Source organism: Zalophus californianus, chromosome 13, assembly GCF_009762305.2.
Source record: "Zalophus californianus isolate mZalCal1 chromosome 13, mZalCal1.pri.v2, whole genome shotgun sequence".
NCBI lineage: Eukaryota > Metazoa > Chordata > Mammalia > Carnivora > Otariidae > Zalophus > Zalophus californianus.
Window position 1 is genome coordinate 63,374,949 of NC_045607.1, and position 20,201 is coordinate 63,395,149.

Here is a 20,201-nt window from a genome sequence, read left to right on the forward strand (position 1 = left end):
TAGAGGGGCAACTGACTGGCTCAGTTAGTAGAGCATGAGACTCTTGATCTTGGGCGTTTGAGCCCCACATTGGGTATACAGATTAATTAAAAATAAAATCTTAAAAGCAATAACATAGCATAAAGGGCTCAATAAACAAAATGGTAAATACACTTGATGGAATGTAGCAGAATGAAAGAAGCAAGGAATAAATTAGTGACCTTGAAGACAGAGCAATGGAAAGCAATCAAGCTGAACAAAAGAAAGAAAAAAGAATTACACAAAACAAGAATAGACTTAGGGAACTCAGTGACTCCATCAAAAATGCTAACATTTGTATTATAGGAGTCCCGGAAGAAGAGAGAGAAAAGGGGACAGAAAACTTACTTGAAGAAATAATAGCTGACTTCCCTAACCTGGGGAAGGAAACAGATAACCAGATCCAGGAAGCACAAAGAACTCCCATCAAAATCAATAAAAGCAGGACCACACTAAGACATATTGTAATTAAATTGGCAAAATACAGTAATAAGGAAAAAAATCTTTAGGACTCATACAAGAATTCAGTAAAGTGGCAGGATATAAAATCAATGCACAGAAATCAGTTGCATTTCTATACTCCAACAATAAGAAAAATAAAGGAGCTGATACCATTTATAATTGCACCCAAAACCATAAGATACCTAGGAATAAAACTAACCAAAGAGGCAAAGGATCTGCCCTCCAAAAACTCATGAAAGAAATTGAGGAAGACACAAAGAGATAGAAAAACATTCCATGCTCATGGATTGGAAGAACAAATATTGTGAAAATGTCTATGCTACCTAGAGCAATCTACACATTTAATGCAATCCCCATCAAAATACCATCCACTTTTTTCAAAGAAATGGAGCAAATAATCCTAAAATTTGTATGGAACCAGAAAAGGCCCCGAATAGCCAGAGGAATGTTGAAAAAGAAAAGCAAAACTGGTGGCATCACAATCCCAAACTTCAAGCTCTATTGCAAAGCTGTCATCATCAAGACAGGATGGTACTGGCACAAAAACAGACACATTGATGGAACAGAATAGAGAACCCAGAAATGGACCCTCAACTCTATGGTCAACTCATCTTTGACAAAGCAGGAAAGAATGTCCAATGGAAAAAAGACAGTCTCTTCAACAAATGGTGTTGGGAAAATTGGACAGCCACATGCAGAAGAATGAAACTGGACCATTTCCTTACACCATACACAAAAATAGACTCAAAATGGATGAAAGACCTAAATGTGAGACAGGAATTCATCAAAATCCTAATGGAGAACACAGGCAGCAACCTCTTCAACCTCAGCCCCAGCAACTTCTTCCTAGACACATCACCAAAGGCAAGGGAAGCAAGGACAGAAATGAACTATTGGGACTTCATCAAGATAAAAAGCTTTTGCAAGATAAAAAGAAAAACCTGTACTCCTCAAACAAATAATACATCATATGATAAAAAACTTTTGCACAGTCAACAAAACCAAAAGACAGCCGACAGAATGGGAAAAGATATCAAAATCAAAATCAAAAACCACCTCACACCAGTCAGAATGGCTAAAATTAACGTCAGTAAACAACAGATGATGGCAAGGATGCGGAGAAAGGGGAACCCTCTTGCACTGTTGGTGGGAAGACAAGCTGGTGCAGCTACTCTGGCAAACAGTATGCGGGTTCCTCAAAAAGTTGAAAATAGAGCTACCCTATGACCCAGCAATTCCACTACTGGGTATTTACTCCAAAGATACTGTAATCTGAAGGGGCACGTGCACCCCAATGTTTATAGCAGTAATGTCTACAATAGCCAAACTATGGTAAGAGCCCAGATGTCCATCAACAGATGGATAAAGAAGATGTGGTATATATATACAATGGAATATTATGCAGCCACCAAAAAAAATGAAATCTTGCCTTTTGCAAAGACATGGATGGAACTAGAGGGTATTCTAAGCGAAATAAGTCAGTCAGAGAAAGACAATTATCATATGATCTCACTTATATGTGGAATTTGAGAAACAAGGCAGAGGATCATAGGGGAAGAGAGGAAAAAATGAAACAAGAAGAAACCAGAGAGGGAGACAAACCATAGGAGACTCTTAATCTCAGGAAACAGACTGAGGGTTACTGTAGTGGAGGGGGGTGGGGGAGGGATGGGGTGGCTGGGTGATGGACATTGGGGAGGGTATGTTGTGGGGAGCACTGTGTAGTGTGTAAGACTGATGAATCACAGACCTGTACCCCTCAAAAAAATAATACATCATATGTTAATAAAAATAATAATTAAAAAGTTTAAAAAATTTAAAATAATATAAAAGCTAAGGCTAGGAGGAGATTTTTCAGCAGAAACTTTGCAAGCTACAGGGGAGTGGCATGATATATTCAAAGTGATAAATGGGAATAATCTGCAGCTAAGAATACTCTATCCAGCAAGGCTATCATTCAGAGTAGAAGGAGAGATAAAAAGTTGCCGAGATAAACAAAAACTGAAGGAGTTGTTGACCACTAAATCAGCCCTGCAAGAAATATTAAAGGGGACTCTTTGAGTGGAAAGGAGAGACCAAAAGTGACAATATAAAGGAATGAAAACACAAAAGCAGTAAAAGTGAGTATTTCTGTAAAAAAAAAAAAAAAAAATCAGTCAAGAAAAACAGAAAAGAAAAAGTATAAAATACAATAACAGAGGGGAAACAAATGGGTTCAAACTTAAATGACTGTCAACTTAATATAGACTGCTATATGCATAAGAGATTATGTACAGCCCTAATGATAACCATATATAAAAAGCCACTAATAAACATGCAAAGAATAAAGAGAAAGAAATCCAAGTATAGCACTAAAGAAAATCCGCAAAACATGAAAGACCAAAAAAATCAGAAAAAAATCTTCAGAAACAACCACAAAACAAGTAATAAAATAACAATAAATACATACTATCAGTAATTACTTTGAATGTAAATGGATTGAATGCTCCAGTCAAAAGACATAGAGTGACAGAATGGATTAAAAAACAAGATCCATATATATGCTGCCTACAAGAGACTCATTTCAAACCAGAAGACACCTTCAGACTGAAAGTGAGGAGATGAAGAAACATCTGTCATTCAAATCAATTTCAAAAGAAAGCCGGAGTGGTAATATATTGCACAAGCTAGGCTTTAAAGCAAAGACTGTAAAAAATAATATAAATAAATAAAATAGACTGTAAAGAGACAAAGGAGGACACTATATGATGATAAAGGGGACAATCCAACAAGAAGATACAACTAAATATTTAGGCACCCATCATCGAAGCACCCAAATATGTAAAACAGTTAACAACATAAAGGATTAATTGATAATATGATAATAGTAGGGGCCTTTAACACCCCACTTACATCAGTAGACACATCATCTAAACAAAATCAACAAGGAAACAATGGTTTTGAAGGACACACTGGACCAGATGGTATTTAACAGATATATTTAGAACATTCCATCCTAAAACAGAATATACATTCTTTTCAAATGCATATGGAATGTTCTCCAGAATAGATCACATATTAGCCCACAAAACAAACCTGAACAAACTCAAGAAGATCAAAATCCTACCATGTGTCTTTTCTGAACACAATGCTATGAAACTAGAAGGCAACCATGAAAGAAAATCCTGAAAGACCACTAATACGTAGAGGTTGAATAACATGCTACTAAACAATGAATGGGTCAACAAGGAAATCAAAGAAGAAACAAAAAAGTACATGGAAACAAATGAAAATGAAAACACAGCAGTCCAAACCTCTGGGATGCAGCAAAACCAGTTCTAAGAGGGAAGTTTATAGCAATATCGGCCTACCTCAGGAAGCAAGAAAAATCTCAAATAAACAACCTAACTTTACATCTAAGAAAGCAAGAAAAAGAACAACAGTCAAAACCTAAAACCGGCAGAAGGAAGGATAAAGATTAAAACAGAAACAAATGATATAGAAATGGAAAAACCAATAGAACAGATTAGCTGTTTCTTTGAACAAAAATCAATAAAATTGGTAAACATTTAGGCAGACTTATCAAGAAAAAAAGAGGAAGAACTCAAACAAAATCACAAATGAGAGAGGAGAAATAACAACCAATACCACAGATGTACATAGTTAGAATATTATGAAAAACTATATGCCAACAAATTGGACAACCTAGAAGAAATGGATAAACTCCTAGAAACCTATAAGCTACCAAAACTGAAACAGGAGGAAGTGGAAAATTTGAACAGGCTCATAACCAGCAGGAATTAAATGAGTAACCAAAAAATTCCCAACAAACAAAACTCAAGGACATGATGGCTTCACAAGCGAATTAGACCAAATACTTAAAGAAGAGTTAATATCTATTCTACTTAAACTATTCCAAGACATAGAAAAGGAAGGAAAACTTCCAAATTCATTCTATGAGGCCAGCATTACCCTGATACTGAAACCACATAAAGATACCACTAAAAAAAGAGAACTACAGGGAAATATCCCTGATGAAAATAGATAGAAAAATCCTGAACAAATAGTAGCAAACCAAATTCAATAATACATCTAAAAAAATCATTCACCACGATCAAGTGGAATTTATTCCTGGTTGCAATGGTGGTTCAATATTTGCAAATCAATCACATCAGTAAGAGAGAGTAAGAACCATGTGATCTTTTCAATAGATGCAAAAAAGCATTTGACAAAGTACAACATCCATTCATGATAAAAACCTTCAACAAAGTAGGTTTAGAGGGAACATACCTCAACATAATAAAGGCCATACATTAAAAACCCACAGCTGACGTCATCCTTTTTTTTTTTTTTTTAAACATCCTCCTTAATGGGGAAAAACTGAGAGCTTTTCCCCTAAGGTCAGGAACAAAGGAAGGATGTCCCCTCTCACTACTTTTATTAAACATAGTACTGAAAGTCCTAGCCACGGAAGTCAGAAAACAAAAAAATAAAAGGCATCCAAATCAGCAGGGAAGAAGTAAAACTTTCACTATTTGCAGATGACATAATACTCTATACAAAAATCCGGAAAGATTCCAGCAAAAGATTGCTAGACCTGATCTACAGATTTAGTAAAATCACAGGATACAAAATCAATGTACAGAAATCTGTTGCATTTCTATACACCAATAATGAAGCAGCAGAAGGGAAATTAAAGAATCAATCCCATTTATATTTGCACCCAAAATAAAAGATACCTAGGAATAAGCCTAACCAAAGAGATAAAAGACCTGAACTCTGAAATCCATAAAACAGTGGTGAAAGAAATTGAAGAAGACACAAAGAAATGAAAAGACATTCCATGCTCAAGAATTGGGAGAACAAATATTGTTAAAATGTCTGTACCACCCAAATTGGCAATCTACACATTTAATGCAATCCCTATCAAAATATCAACAGCATTTTTTTATAGACAGAGAACAGACAATCCTAAAATGTGCATGGAACCACAAAAGATCCTGAATAGCCAAAGCAATCTTGAGAAAGGAGAGCAAGGCTGGCGGCATCACAATTTCAGACTTCAAGTTATATTACAGAGCTGTAGTAATCAAAACAGTATTTATTGTACTGGCACAAAAAGAGACACATAGATCAATGGAACAGATTAGAAAACCCAGAAATAAACACACAATTATATGGTCAGTTTTAATCTTCAACAAAGCAGGAAAGAATATCCAATGGGAAAAGGACCGTCTTCAATAAATGGTGTTGGGAAAACTAAACAGAAACATTCAAAAGAAAGAAACTGGACCCCTTTCTTACACCATACACAAAATTAAATTCAAAATGGATTAAAGACCTAAATATGAGACCTGAAACCATAAAAATTCTAGAAGAGGACACAGGCAGTAACTTCTTGGACATTGGCCATAGAAACATCTTTCTGGATATGTCTCCTGAGCCAAGGAAAACAAAAACAAAGATAAACTATTGGGACTACATCAAAATAAAAAGCTTCTGCACAGGGAAGGAAACAATCAACAAAACTAAAAGGCAGCCTTCAGAATGGCAGAAAATATCAGCAAATGACATATCAGATAAAGGGATAGTATCCAGAAAATATAAAGAGCTCACACAACCAACACCCAAAAAACAAATAATCCAGTTAAAAAATAGGCAGAAGACATGAACAGACATTTCTCCAAAGAAGACATCCAGATGGCAAATAGACACATGAAAAGATGCTCATCATCACTTATCAGAGAATTGGAAATCAAAACTACAATGAGATATCACCTCACACCTGTCAGAATGGCTAAAATCAACAACATAAAAACAGATGTTGGCTAGGATGTAGAGAAAGGGGAATCCTCTTACAGTGTTGGTGGGAATGCATACTGCTGCAGATACTGTGGAATACAGTATGGAGACTCCTCAAAAAATTAAAAATAAAACTACCTTATGACCCAGCAATGTCACTACTGGGCATTTATCCAAAGAATACAAGAACACTAATTCAAAGGTATACATGCACCCCTATGTTAGAACAGCATTATTTATAATAGTGAAGATATGGAAGCATTCCAAGTGTCCATTGATTGATGAATGGATAAAGTGGCATTCAAGCATGTGCACACACACACACACACACACAGGAATATTATTCAGCCATAAAGAATGAAATCTTGTCATTTGCAATGACATGAATGGAGCTAGAGAGTATAATGCTAATCGAAATAAATCTATCAGAAAAAGACAAATACCATATGATTTCACTCATATGTGGAATTTAAGAAACAAATCAAGCAAAGGGGAAAAAGAGAGAAACCAGGAAACAGACTCTTAACTATAGAGAACAAACTGATGGTTATCAGAAAGGAGGAGGGTGGGGAATGGGCTAAATATGTGATGGCGATTAAGGAGTGAACTTCTGGTGATAAGCACCAGGGTGATGTATTGAATTGTTGAATCACTTCAAAATAATGTAACACTATGTTAACCAACAGGAATTAAAATATAAACCAAAAAAATGAAAAAGAAAAAAAGGAAGATACTCATCTATAGTTTTCTTGTAGTGTCCTTGTCAGGCTTTGGCTTTGGCTTTAGCGTCATGCTAACCTCAAAGAATAAATTAGGAAATGTGTGGGGCACCTGGGTGGCTCAGTCGTTAAGTGTCTGCCTTTGGTTCAGGTCATGATCCCGGGGTCCTGGGATCAAGCCCTGCATCGGGGCTCCCTGCTCTGCGGGAAGCCTGCTTCTCCCCCTCCCACTCCCCCTGCTTGTGTTCCCTCTCTCACTGTGTCTCTCTCTGTCAAATAAAATCTTTAAAAAAAAAAAAATTAGGAAGTGTGTCTTTCTTTTCAGTTTTTTTGGGGAAAAGTTTGAAAAGGAATGGTATTAGTTCTTTAAATGTTTGGTAGAATTCACCAATGAATCCATCAGATCCAGGGCTGTTCTTTGTTGAGAGATTTTTTAATTATTGATTCATTCTCCTTTAATAGTTACAGGTGTATTCAGATTTTCTGTTTCTTTGTGACTTAATCCTGGTAGATTTTTGTTTTGAGGAATTTGTCTATATCATTTAGGCTATCCAATTTGGTGGCATGTAATTTTCATAGTACTCTTATAAATCTTTTTATTTTTATAGAATTAGTCATAATGGCCTCACTTTCATCTTTGATTTTCCTAATTTGAGTTTTTTCTAAGTTCATCTAGCTAACGGCTTGTTAATTTTGTTGATCCTTTCAAAGAAGGAACTTTTGATTTCATTGATTTCTTCTCTTGTTCTATTCTCTATTTTGTTGAACTCTGATCTAATCTTTATTATTTCCTTCCATTAGCTTTAGATTTAATTTGTTTTTGTTATTCTAATTCCTGAAGTTACAAAGGTAGGTTGTTAATTTGAGATCTCTCTTGTTTTGTAGTGTAAGCATTTATTTGTAGCTCTAAATTTCTCTCTTAGCAGTGTTCTCATTGTGTCCTATTGTTTTGGTAGGTCATGTTTTCATATCCATTTATCTGTAAGTATTTTCTAATTTTTCTTTTAATTTCTTTTTTGATCTATTGGTTGTTTAAGAGTGTGTTGTTTAACTTCCACAAATTTGTGAATTTTCCAATTTTCCTTCTGTTACTGATTTCTGACTTCATCTGTGGCTTGCATTCTTGGAAGAAACGGATGAACTCAAAATGTCAGTTAGTGATAAGTGCTATGAAAAAAAGTAGGGTGAGGAAAATAGGAAATGCCTGGTTTGGATGGGATGATGATTGCTCTTTTACAAGGTGTCAGGGAAAGCTCCCCTGATAAGTTGATATTCAAGCAGAGACCTGAAACAAAGAAGGGAGAGAGCCATGTGGATATCTGAAGGAAAAGAAGATGTGGAAGCCCTAAGATTGGCATCATGTTTGGCACTTAGAGGAAATGCAAAGAGACAAGTGTAACCAGGGCTGAGTGAGTGAGGAGAAAGTGCCAAGGGTCAAGAATCAGAGAAGTATAGGCAATCATAGCCAGGTCGTGTATGTCTTTAAGGACTTTTGTTTTTACTCTAAGATGAGATAAACATTGAAGGATTTTAAGCAGAGAAGGGACATGATCTGGCTTATCTTTTAAAGCACTCACACTGCCTGTGGTGTTGAGATTAGTGTAGTGGGACAACAGGGAAATCAGTTACCAAAAGCAATAATCCAGGGAGAAAAAATAATGGTGGCTTGGAACAGGGTAGTAGCTAGCTGTTGATTTGCAACCCTCTTAGGAGATTCCCTGGTATAATCTGACACTGGCGTTTGTATTCAGAGGGCAAGGAGAGATGAAGGAAGAAGCACACCACTCCAGGTTTGTAGGTGACAGTTTGAATAAGTAAATGGAACTTAAATTCAATGAGGCTTGTCTTGGGTGGCAGATGGATCTCTGCACCCGCCCACCAGATCTTAAAAGTTTATATAAGAAGCCTTACCTGGTTGCAGCCACATACATTATACAGGTGTTTTCAGCATCACATCACTATCTCAAGGCTGTGTTCTTGGAGCAGCCTCTGGAAGCAGGAAAGGTAATCAGAACCTACATGCCAAGGGGAGGGAATAAGGAGCCTTTGAGTGCCTAGGTCCAGCTCATGGGTCAGTTGGCGGTAAACATCTTTTTGATGGTGTTGCCCAACAATAGCAACACAGATGGCAAGGAATGGTTGGATTCTGGATGTGACTTGAAAGTAGGATTGGCAGAATTTTCTTAAACATTGGATGTAGAGTGTCAAAAAAAAATGAAGGGTAAAAAGATGATGCCCAGTATTTTTGTTCTAAATAACTGGAATTATGGAATTGTCATTAGTTTTAAAAAGGGAAACTAAAGGAGTAGCAGGTTTGCAGGGAAGGGATTCAGGAGTTTGGACTTCAATATGTGAAGTTTGATATGATATTTAGATATCCAATTGGACTTACTGAGTAGGCAGTTTAGTATATGAGTCCCAGTTCAAGGGAGTAAGCCAGACTGGAGGCATAAATTTAGGAGTTGTCAGGCTGTAGATTATATTTAAGCTATGAGACTGGTAGAAATCACCTAGAATATGAGCATAGATAGAGAAGAAGAGAGACTGAATCCTGGGGCATTCCAACATTTAGAGATGGTGAAGAGGAGTAGGGACTCAGCAGAAGAGACTGAGAAGGAATGTTCAGTAAGGTAGAGTCTGTTCAAGAGAATTAGGGGAGAGGAATTGGGAGTTTTGTTACAAAGTCTAGCAGAGAAATAGGGCAGTAGCTGGAAGGACAAGTTGGAGTCAAGTTGTTTTCATTAGTGGAGAAATAGCATTCTGTATACTGGTAGGAATGAGCTAATAGAGAGGCTAAAATGGACTCAGGAAAAGGAAGGGACATTTGGTAGAGTAATATCCGTGGATAGATGAGAGAGGATGCATAAAGAGAGGGATTAGCTTAGATAGGAAGATGGAACTTGGGTACAAATGAAGGTCTTAAGTGGCAGATGAGATGCAAGCATATGAATGGGCTTGTCTGATTGCTTATATTTTCCCTGAAAAGAAAATAAAACAAAATAGCTGAAAGCGAGAAGAGGACTGAAAAGGAAGGAACTTCATACAACCCCCATGTAGATATTTCTAAAAGGAAATTAATTTTACAGTTATCCTATATGCCACACATACTAGGAGGTAACTACTATTATTATCCACATTGTAAGATGTAAACTGAAAGTTTAAGGAGCTTCCCCAAAGTCTCATAGCTCTTCAGTGGTGTCAGAGGTGAGACTTAAACCATAGTATGCACAAATAAGAATTTGTAGTAAATATAAATTGAAAAATATATTTTCAGATTTTTTTAAACAAAATAAACTAAGATAAAGTTTAGGAGTAGGATAGAGAAACTCAGTTGAAAGTAAAAGGATCTCTAAAATATTATGTCATTTGGAAATGTTTCCATCTTTCCATAGTTTTATGGAAACATAGCTGTTGTGTTTTTATGTGAAAAGGGTCTCTGAAAGATTACTTTTCAACTTTCTCTATACTTAATTAAAAAAATATTTCTAGTGAGATTGAAATGTTTAGATTACTCTCAGGATTAAATGATAGATTTTTTTAAAAAATTTGCTACTCTATATAAATCAAAAATAGTAGGTACTGTTTCCTAAAATTTCTTGGTTAACTTTTTAAAAAACAACTTTTTTGAGTATAGGTGGCACATGATGTTATAGTAGTTTCAGTAGTACAACATAGTGATTGGACAAGTTTATACATAATTCTATGCTCACCCAAAGTGTAAGTGCCATCTGTCACCATACAACACTATTAAAATATCATTGACTGTATTCCTTATGGTATACCTTTTACTCTTGTGACTTACTCATTCCCAAACTGGAAGCCTGTATCTCCAACTTCCTTCACACATTTTGTCCATCCCCCACACCCCTTCCCCTCTGACAACCATCAGTTTGTTCTCTGTATTTATAAGGTTAGGCTCTGCTTTTTTGTTGTATGTTTATTCACTTGGTTTTTTTTTTTAGATTTCATGAGTGAAATCATATGGTATTTTTCTTTCTCTGACTGACTTATATCACTTAGCACAATATCCTCTGGATCTATCCATACTGTTGCAAATGGCACGATCTCATCCTTTCTCAAGGCTGCATAATATTCCTGTGTGTGTGTGTGTGTGTGTGTGTGTGTGTGTGTACACACACACACACACATATACCACATCTCCCTTATCCATTTGTCTATGGGCACTTAGGTTGCTTCCAAATCTTGGCTATTATAAATAATGCTATGGTGAACACAGGGGTGCATATATCCTTTAGAATTAGTGTTTTTCTTTGGGTAAATACCCAGTAGTGGAATTATCAGATCATATGGTATTTCTGTTTTTTACTTTTTTGAGAAAATTCCATACTGTTTTCCACAGTGGCTCTACCAATTTACATTCCCACCAACAGTGTACAAGCATTCATTTTTCTCCACATCCTTGCCAACATGTGTTACTTCCTTTTTGATTTTTGCCATTCTGACAGGTGTAAGGTGATATCTCATTGTAGTTTTGATTTGTATTTCTCTGATGATGCTGAGCATCTTTTCATGTGTCTATTGGCCATCTGTATGTCTTCTTTGGAAATATGTCTATTCAGGTCCTCTGCCCATTTTTTAATCAGATTGTTTGCTTTTTGGTGTTGAGTTGTTAAGTTCTTTATATATTTTGGTTAGTAACCCTTTATTGGATATATCATTGCAAATACCTTTTTCCATTCAGCCTTTTTATTTTGTTGATGGTTTCCTTTGCTGTGCAGAGGCTTTTTATATTTTTATAGTCCCAATAGTTTATTTTTGCTTTTGTATCCCTTGTTTTAGAAAACGAAACAAATCTAGAAATAATGTTGCCATGCCAGTGTTAGAGAAATTACTGCCTGGTTCTAAGATTTTTGTAGTTTTAGGTCTCACATTTAGGTCTTTAATTATTTGGGGTTTATTTTGGTATATGGTGTTAGAAAGCAGTCCAGTTTCATTCTTTTACATGTAGCTGTTCAGTTTTCCAGGAACCATTTATTGAAGAGACTTTTTCCCATTGTATAGCCTTGCCTTTTATGTCATAAATTAATTGACCATATAAGTGTGGGTTTATTTCTGGGGTCTTCATTCTGTTCCCTTGATCTGTGTGTCTAGTTTTGTTTAAGTAACATACTATTTTGATTACTTCAGCTTTATAGTATATCTAGAAATCTGTAATTGTGATACCTACAGCTTTGTTTTTGCTCAAAATTGCTTGAGCAATTTGGGGTCTTTTGTAGTTCCATACAAATTTTAGTATTATTTCCTCTAGTTTTGTGAAAAATGCTTTTGGTATTTTGATAGTGATTGCATTGAATCTGTAGATTGCTTTGGGCAGTGTGAACATTTAATAGTATTAATTCTTCCAGTCGATGAGCATAGTTATCTTTCCATTTGTGTCATCTTTAATTCCTTTCATCAGTGTTCTATAGTTTTCAGAGTACAGGTCTTTCACCTCTTTGTTTAAGTTTATTCCTGGGCATTTTTTCTTTTTGGTGAATTGTAAATGGAATTGTTTTCTTAATTTCTCTTCCTGCTACTTTGTTATTAGTGTATGGAAATACTACCAATTTCTAGGTACTAATTTTGTATCCTGCAACTTTACTGAATTCATTTATTAGTTCTAGTAGTTTTTTGGTGAAGTGTTTAGAATTTGATTAACTTTTTTAAATGGCCTTTTTCACTATATTGTAATCAGTAATTATAAAACTATTTCAACTCTATTTCTGTTTGTGCAGCTAGAAAAAAAGTTACCTTTCTCTCACTTAATAGGTCTATCAGCAGCCTTTAGAAAGACAAATTGGTGATATGTTTGAACACTCTATTCTGAAATTGTATATATAATCTTTTTCAATTTCTTATGCCTACCCACCCCCTAGGTTTTCTCTTTAAAGATAAATGTTGGCAAGACTGAGTAAAGCATCTGAGGTACACTTGAGATTAAAACATAGCTTTTTTTTTTTTAAGATTTTATTTATATATTTTACAGAGAGAGAGGGGGAGCAACAGAGGGAGAGGGAGAAGCAGGCTCTCTGCTGAGCAGGAAACCTGATGCAGGGCTCGATCCCAGGAATCTGGGATCATGACCTGAGCCAAAGGCAGACGTTTAACACACTGAGCCACCCAGGCGCCCCTAAAATATAGCTTTTAGTGACTTTTTTTCTTTGAAATTTTATTTAAATCCTAGTTAGTTAACATAGAGTGCAGTAGTATTGGTTTCAGGAGTAGAATTCAGTGGTTCATCACTTACAACACCCAGTGTTCATCATAACAAATGCCCTCCTTAACACCCATCACCCATTTAGCCCATCCTCCACCCACATTCCGACATCAACCTCAGTTTGTTCTTTATCATTAAGAGTCTCTTATGGTTTGTTCTCCTCTCTTGCTCTCTTTTTTTCTACCCCCCCATATGTTTATCTGTTTTGTTTCTTAAATTCCACATATGAGTGAAGTCATATGGTATTTGTCTTTCTCTGACTGACTTATCTCACTTAGCATAATACACTCTAGCTCTGTCCACGTTGTTGCAAATGGCAAGACTATTCTTTTTGATGGCCGAGTAATATTCCGTTCTGTATATATACCACATCTTCCTTATCCATTCATCAGTTAGTGGACATTTGCGCTCTTTCCATAGTTTGGCTATTGTTGATAATGTAGCCTTTAGTGACTTAATTGAAAGTATTTCAAGGTATTGTTTAATAAAAGTTAGTTTAGCTTCCAAGAGTTTAATACGTATGTATTGTTTGTTATGTCGGGCATTTTATTTCAGGAGCCGCCTAAAGAAAGACTATGATGATTTCAGAAGACAGCCTGATCATGATAAATTTACTAGAGAACTGTGGACTACTGAAGAAGGTGAAGGAGATCCTGGAAAAGAATCTCCTAAAGTAGAAATTAGTAAGTCTGTAGACTCCACAGAACTTCTAGATATCCTGGAGAAAGATCATATTGATTCAGGTAGTTATGAAAACTTTTCTTTAAATCAACAACTAAAACCATAAAGAAAATTTTAGTATCTTTTGTTGAGGTAAAAGATAATCTGGGTAATGACGTGTATTGATTAGGAAAATTTGGTATATTTTGAAGTGTCCTGTGTTCTTATAAAAGATTCCTTGGAGTCATTATTATATTTCTAGGAGTTTCTGGAGCCAGTGCCTGCCTCTGAACTGTAGGCATGTCTTTGCACATTACAGACCACACATCTTTGATTCTATAATACCCCTAAATTAGGTTCATCTTCTTTTTATTATTACTATTTTTGAAGCACTGTTTTTGATATTTGTTTTAAATGGAACTTGACAAGTCCCTAATACTGTGAAGATTTTTTTTATGAGAAGTGACCAAGGTTGATGGCCAAATGATACCTCAGAGTGGACATATAATTCTAATAAGGAGGCTGGATTAGATTATCTGTAGTTCATTTCAATTTATCAGATTATGTTATTCTGTAAATCTAGTTATTTTTTTTTCTGTTCTAGTTAAATAACTTCCTTTCATTATATGAGGTTAGTGTGAAAAATCTGTGGTTAGAAAGTATTAACCTGTTGTTTTTCATGTCTTTGGTGCATTAAAAAAGAGTAGCTTCTCATCAACCCAGTTTGACCAGATATGAACATAAATTTTTTACTGTAGGAATGAATAATTAAACACCAGGAAAAGCTGAACATTTTTTTATCCTTTAGAGTCTCTGAAACTAGATTAGAATTCCGGGCTCTAATTGCTGGTTTGAATATCTCTATAAGAGATGTGAATTTTCCTTTGCATTTGTATTGGCAGCAGAATTAGTAGAGTTTGAACAAAAATAATTCTCTCATTAATACATAGTTGTTCTTGGGAATGGTTATGCTATCAAAATATCAAAGATCGCCTTACCTTAATTTCCAATTTTGAATCATCCTAAAGTAGATTTCTTAATAAATTGCCAGTTCAGAGATTGACTTGCTTTTTTATAATTAGTCTTATTATTGCTATTGAGTTGCTGTTTTATTTAAACAAAATGCTTGCTTTTATAATTTTCAGATGATATGAAACTGTCAGAAATAGATTTTCCTATGCCCAGAAGCAAGTTGTTGAAAAAAGAATTACCTTCTAAAGATGTTCCGAAGATACTGCCTAAAACACTTAAACGACCATCTAAACAAATTAATTATCTGGATGATAGCACAAAAGAGCTTTCCCCAAGGAAGAAAGCCAAGTTAAGCACAAATGAGACAACAGTTGAGCATGTAGAAGGTGTGATGCAGATTGACTGTTTGAATGAAGTAAGGCATACAGAGTCACTGTTTCCAGAGTCACTTGCCTCAGTGGATTCGACACCAGTATCTCTTCTCCAGAAAGGGACCAAACCTATTCAGGCCTTGCTTGCAAAGAATATTGGGAACAAAGTGACCTTAACAAATCAACTGCCCCCTTCCACAGGTAGAAGTGCTCCTGCAGTGGATAAACCAGTTATATCTCCTCTAGAAGCAAGCCCCATAAAGCCAGCATTGACCTGCCACACCAGTACAAAAGGTCCTTTACAAATGGTATACAAAATGCCTTGTGGCCAGTGGTTGCCCATAGATCTCCAAAACAGCTCTGTGAAGATTCAGATGCAACCTGTGCTAGATCCTAAAACAGGAGAAAAAATCATGCAGCAGGTTCTCATTCTGCCCAAGAATTTTGTGATTCAGCACAAGGAAGGGAAAGCAGTTGCAAAAGAAATACTGCCACTTCAACAGAAAGGTGCAGGACAGCATTGTTCATCTTTCCCACAGACAGCAAATGTAAACTCTTCTTTAGCATCAGTTCTTGTCAGCTCAGCAGGAACTGTTTCTAACCAACTACCTAATAGGACGATTACACCTTTGTCAAATGTGAATAGTGGTAGGCCCCAGCCTTTGTCACCTGTAACCTCCATAAGTAACTTATTAACACCTCCAGTTAAGACTAGCCAGAGTGAGTCAGGAAAAGTCAAGAATGCAGTTTCAGCAGCTATATTCTCCCAGTCCATTGCTTCATCCACCATTTCCTCAACAGGTCAGCCTCTCTTATCAGCAACAACACTAAGTGGGTCTCCAAATCCTGGTAGTTCCCTCAACTGTTTTGCACAACAAACTGCTGATTGTTCTGAAGCAAAGCAAGAACTGAAAACTGTGTGTATAAGAGATTCACAGTCAATTCTTGTTAGGACACGAGGTGGGAACACTGGAGTTGTAAAAGTACAGACCAGTCCAGATCAAAATTCACCCAATAGCTTATGTGCAAGTTCAGTTTTCACTTTTGCTCCTCATCTTCAGGCATTTCTGGTGCCCAGATCAACAACTTCATCATCCTCTGTTTTTTCACCCACAGTTGGAATGACTACTATTTCTAGTCTCCCACCTTTTAGCCAAACATCAACTTCTGTTTCCATTCCATCTGGCTTTAATCCATCAGTGGGAAAGAATCACAAGCTTACATTAGGCCAACCTTCCTGCAGTGGTAATTTGGGCCACATGATAGATAAAGCTTCACACATGCCTTCTTCTCCCTTGAAGTCCTCTGTTTCTTCTGGCACTCTACTACCATCAACAGCAAATAATTCAGTAAGTGTAATTAGCATATCAACAGGAAATTTTGGACAAACCAGTGCAAATGTTATTCATACTCCAAGTAAACAGCAACAAGTAGATTACTTCACAAAAAGTTTCCCTGTTACAAAATCAGAAGCAACAGCAGCAAGTGGAGATGTGATCAGTGGGACTGCGGTTCACAAACTTATGCTTGTGTCAGCTCCGTCAGTTCTTTCTTCTGGCAGTGGAACTGCAATTAATGTGACACCTGCACCAACATCCACAGGTGTTTCTACCCAGAAATTAGTTTTTATTAATGCTCCAATTCCTAGTGGCACTTCAACTCCAACTATTGTGGCAGAACCATTAAAACAAACTCTTCCTCCCCCCTTGAATAAAACATATGTTAAGACTCCAGAACAACCCCAGATAGTACTAATTCCATCTACAGTGGGAGCACCAATAAAAATAAATTCATCACCAACTGTGTCTCAGATAAAAGATGTGAAAATTGGACTAAACATAGGTCAAGCAATTGTAAATAGTTCAGGAAGTGTGCCAGCTATACCATCAATTAACATATTGCAAAATGTAACCCCAAATGGAGAAGAAAAAAGTACCAAGGGCTATGTCTTGCCATTGTCAACAAGTGGTAATTCAATTCCAGTAAGCTCAAATTTTGTGAGTCAAAATATTACTCCTGTTAATGAATCAGTGGTTTCTGCAACAAGAGCAGTAAACATGTTTTCAGTAACAGGAGCAAATGTGTCTTTGGGTTCTCTTTCAGTGACCTCAACCTCTGCTTCAGTTGGGACACGACCTCCTGTTTTAGTCAGTGGAAATGATACCTCTTCAAGAATTATGCCTATTTTGTCAAATAGACTTTGCACGTCAAATCTCGGAAACACTGTGGCTATATCAACTGTGAAAACAGGACATCTTGCATCATCTGTTCTGATTTCAACTACACAACCAACAGTGTCTCCTAAATGTTTAACATCAGCTTTGCAAATCCCTGTTACTGTTGCTTTGCCTACACCTGTGACTATATCCCCTAAAGTAATCAACACGGTTCCACAAGTGGCAGCAGTACCAGGAGCCACACGTTCTATATCTCTTTCTAAAAGACAATCTTGGACTTCTGTCCAGTTTCAGTCACCAGGGATTTCAACTACAGTGCCAACAAATATAAATACAAATAAACCTCAGACTGAATTGCCACCCCTTTCACCAAGTCCAGGTAAAGTAATTAATATTTCCAGTTTTGCTTCTCTCCCGAACCAGCAGATGTCCCCTGCTTTAGTAAAATCAACCACCAGTCACAGTTGTGCTCCAGGTGGTTCTGCCATTCACACTGCTACAGCACCATCAAATGTAAATAGTGTGATAGGGGGTCAGTTGAGTGAACCTTGTATTCAGCAAAAAATAGTCATCAACACCAGTACACCTTTGGCACCTGGCACTCAGATCATGATTAATGGAACCCGGTTTATTGTTCCACCACAAGGTCTTGGAGCTGGCAGCCATGTTCTTCTTATATCTAGTAATCCAAAATATGGACCTCCTTTAGTTCTTAACAGTGGCCAAGGCCTTCTGCCTATGTCAGTAGATAACCCTGCCCAGAAGATTACACTAGCATCAAATAATTCTTTAAGTGGGCAGCCTGTGAAACATTCTCTAAGAAGCTCTACAAAAATTGTAAACTCTCTTGGGAATGCCAGTCCTCTACCCACAGTACATACAACACCACAAATCATAAACACAACTGCTAAAGTTTCTGTTCCACCTCCCACACCAACAGTATCATTGACTTCAGTAATTAAGTCTCCTCCTGCTACTATTTTGGCTAAGACATCTTTGGTTTCTGCCATTTGCTCTACTAATCCTCCATTGCCAAGTAGCACCTCAGTATTTCAGTTAGACACATCAGTCAAAAAATTGTTGGTTAGCCCAGAAGGAGCCATTTTGAATACCATAAATACTCCAGCATCTAAGGTTTCTTCTCTCTCTCCATCTCTCTCTCAAATTGTCGTATCTGCCAGTCGAAATCCTGCCTCTGTCTTCCCTGCTTTTCACTCATCTGACTTAGAGAAGCCCGACACAGCTGCATCTTGAATTTAGACTAAACGAGCCAGTTTTTAAATAATGGGGCATTGTTTTGACTCCCATAAAAATTTTAACTTTATTATACTGTTGAAAACACACTATACATAGTTATGTGTATGTTTTAATATATCTTTTCATTAGCTTGCAACAAGGCTTTGTTTTCTTGGGGAGGAAAAGATCTATTCCATTTCACTCATTGATATGAGTATGTTTTAAAAGGATGTTTAAAATAGACATTTAGGATTTACCTGTCTGTATTGCATAAATTGAACAAAGTCAAGTTTCACTAGTTTTTGGAGTAAGCTAACCTTTTGCACACTTGCATTGACATGTTTCTTCTTGAATTTGGACTATTGCAGCGTGTATCCACAATATGGTATTCTGTGTCATTAGTGAAATCTTGTTTTTGTTTCTGTAAAAATATAAATATATATATATATTTATGCATTGTGAAAATGCAGTCCATGATGTAAAATTGTACATATTCCTAAATCCCTAACAACCTGTACTAAACTATATGTATAAAGAACTATGCTGTCTTATTTATGTTTTGTTTACATAATGTATAGTTTTTTAAGTATTTTAGTAATTTTGGACCAGTGAACTGTTAGCAACAATGCAGAGGAATCTGCATGTAATAAATTGAGTTGCTGTATTTCTTTGTTTGAATACCATTTTTAAAGTGCGTTCTCATTCCTTTGAAAGAATACATTGTATAAAATGAAGACAGCCCTTTACAAAAAGGAATTAAGGCTGGAAAATTTGAATCAATGGCTAGCACTTGTATAGGTTTTACAGTTTACAAACTTTACTTGACATTTAATTTTCACAGTACTCTTGAAAGGTTAAGTGATGTTATCCAAGGTCACCCACCTAGTGGGTGGTAGACCTGAGCTGCTAATGGTAGACCTGATGCTTTAAATCCTTTTTCCATGATTGTACATTACCTCTGTTATAAAATTTTACTCAAGATTTCATTGTTTTAAGTTTTTTCTCTTATTTCACCACCAAATTCTCCATTGACCAAAATAAGTAATCTTCTTTCAGGCCAATGTTTTTGGTCTGTGTTAATGCACCCCAGATATCTTTTATTAACTTTTAATTTTTAAATAATCTTAGATTCACAAGAAGTTGTGATTGTAGTATAAAGAGGTCCTATGTATCCTTTTCTAAGTTTCCATCTATTTTTATACTGGGATGTTTATTCATAGTTGACTGATTTTCCAAAATGATAAAACATGATTTTCCTTTTTTAATTTAGAATAACAAATGAATATGGACACCTTCAATTATTTATAAGCATTTTTTGCTTTTGTTGTTGTTGTTGTTTTTCCCCCAGTTACAGAGCTTATATTCTGTTGTAAAGCAAACAGTTTTTATGGGTCAGCTTATTCTCAGGGTTTGACTTTGTGGTATTTCAGACCTTGCCTCATTTTAAATAAAAGATAGATTTTATCATCACAATGAACATTGAGTATTGTACAGAATTGCTAAAATCACTATATTGTGCACCTGAAACTAATATAACACTGTATGTTAACTATACTGGAATTAGAATTAAAAAAACAAAGGCACAACA

At 36.1% G+C, this 20,201-nt stretch overlaps 1 protein-coding gene across 2 annotated transcripts in view; it reads left to right on the forward strand.

The window, feature by feature from the left end:
* The window catches only part of KIAA2026 (KIAA2026 ortholog), a 150,231-nt gene extending 130,160 nt beyond the window's left edge, over positions 1-20,071 (forward strand). For both annotated transcript variants that reach the window (XM_027616489.2, XM_027616488.2), the window contains 2 exons: positions 13,753-13,940; positions 15,003-20,071. In XM_027616489.2, coding sequence (XP_027472290.1) covers positions 13,753-13,940; positions 15,003-18,631 — 3,817 coding nt within the window. In that variant the 3' untranslated portion in view covers positions 18,632-20,071. The remainder of the gene's footprint in view (positions 1-13,752; positions 13,941-15,002) is intronic.
* The last annotated feature ends 130 nt before the right edge of the window (positions 20,072-20,201 follow it).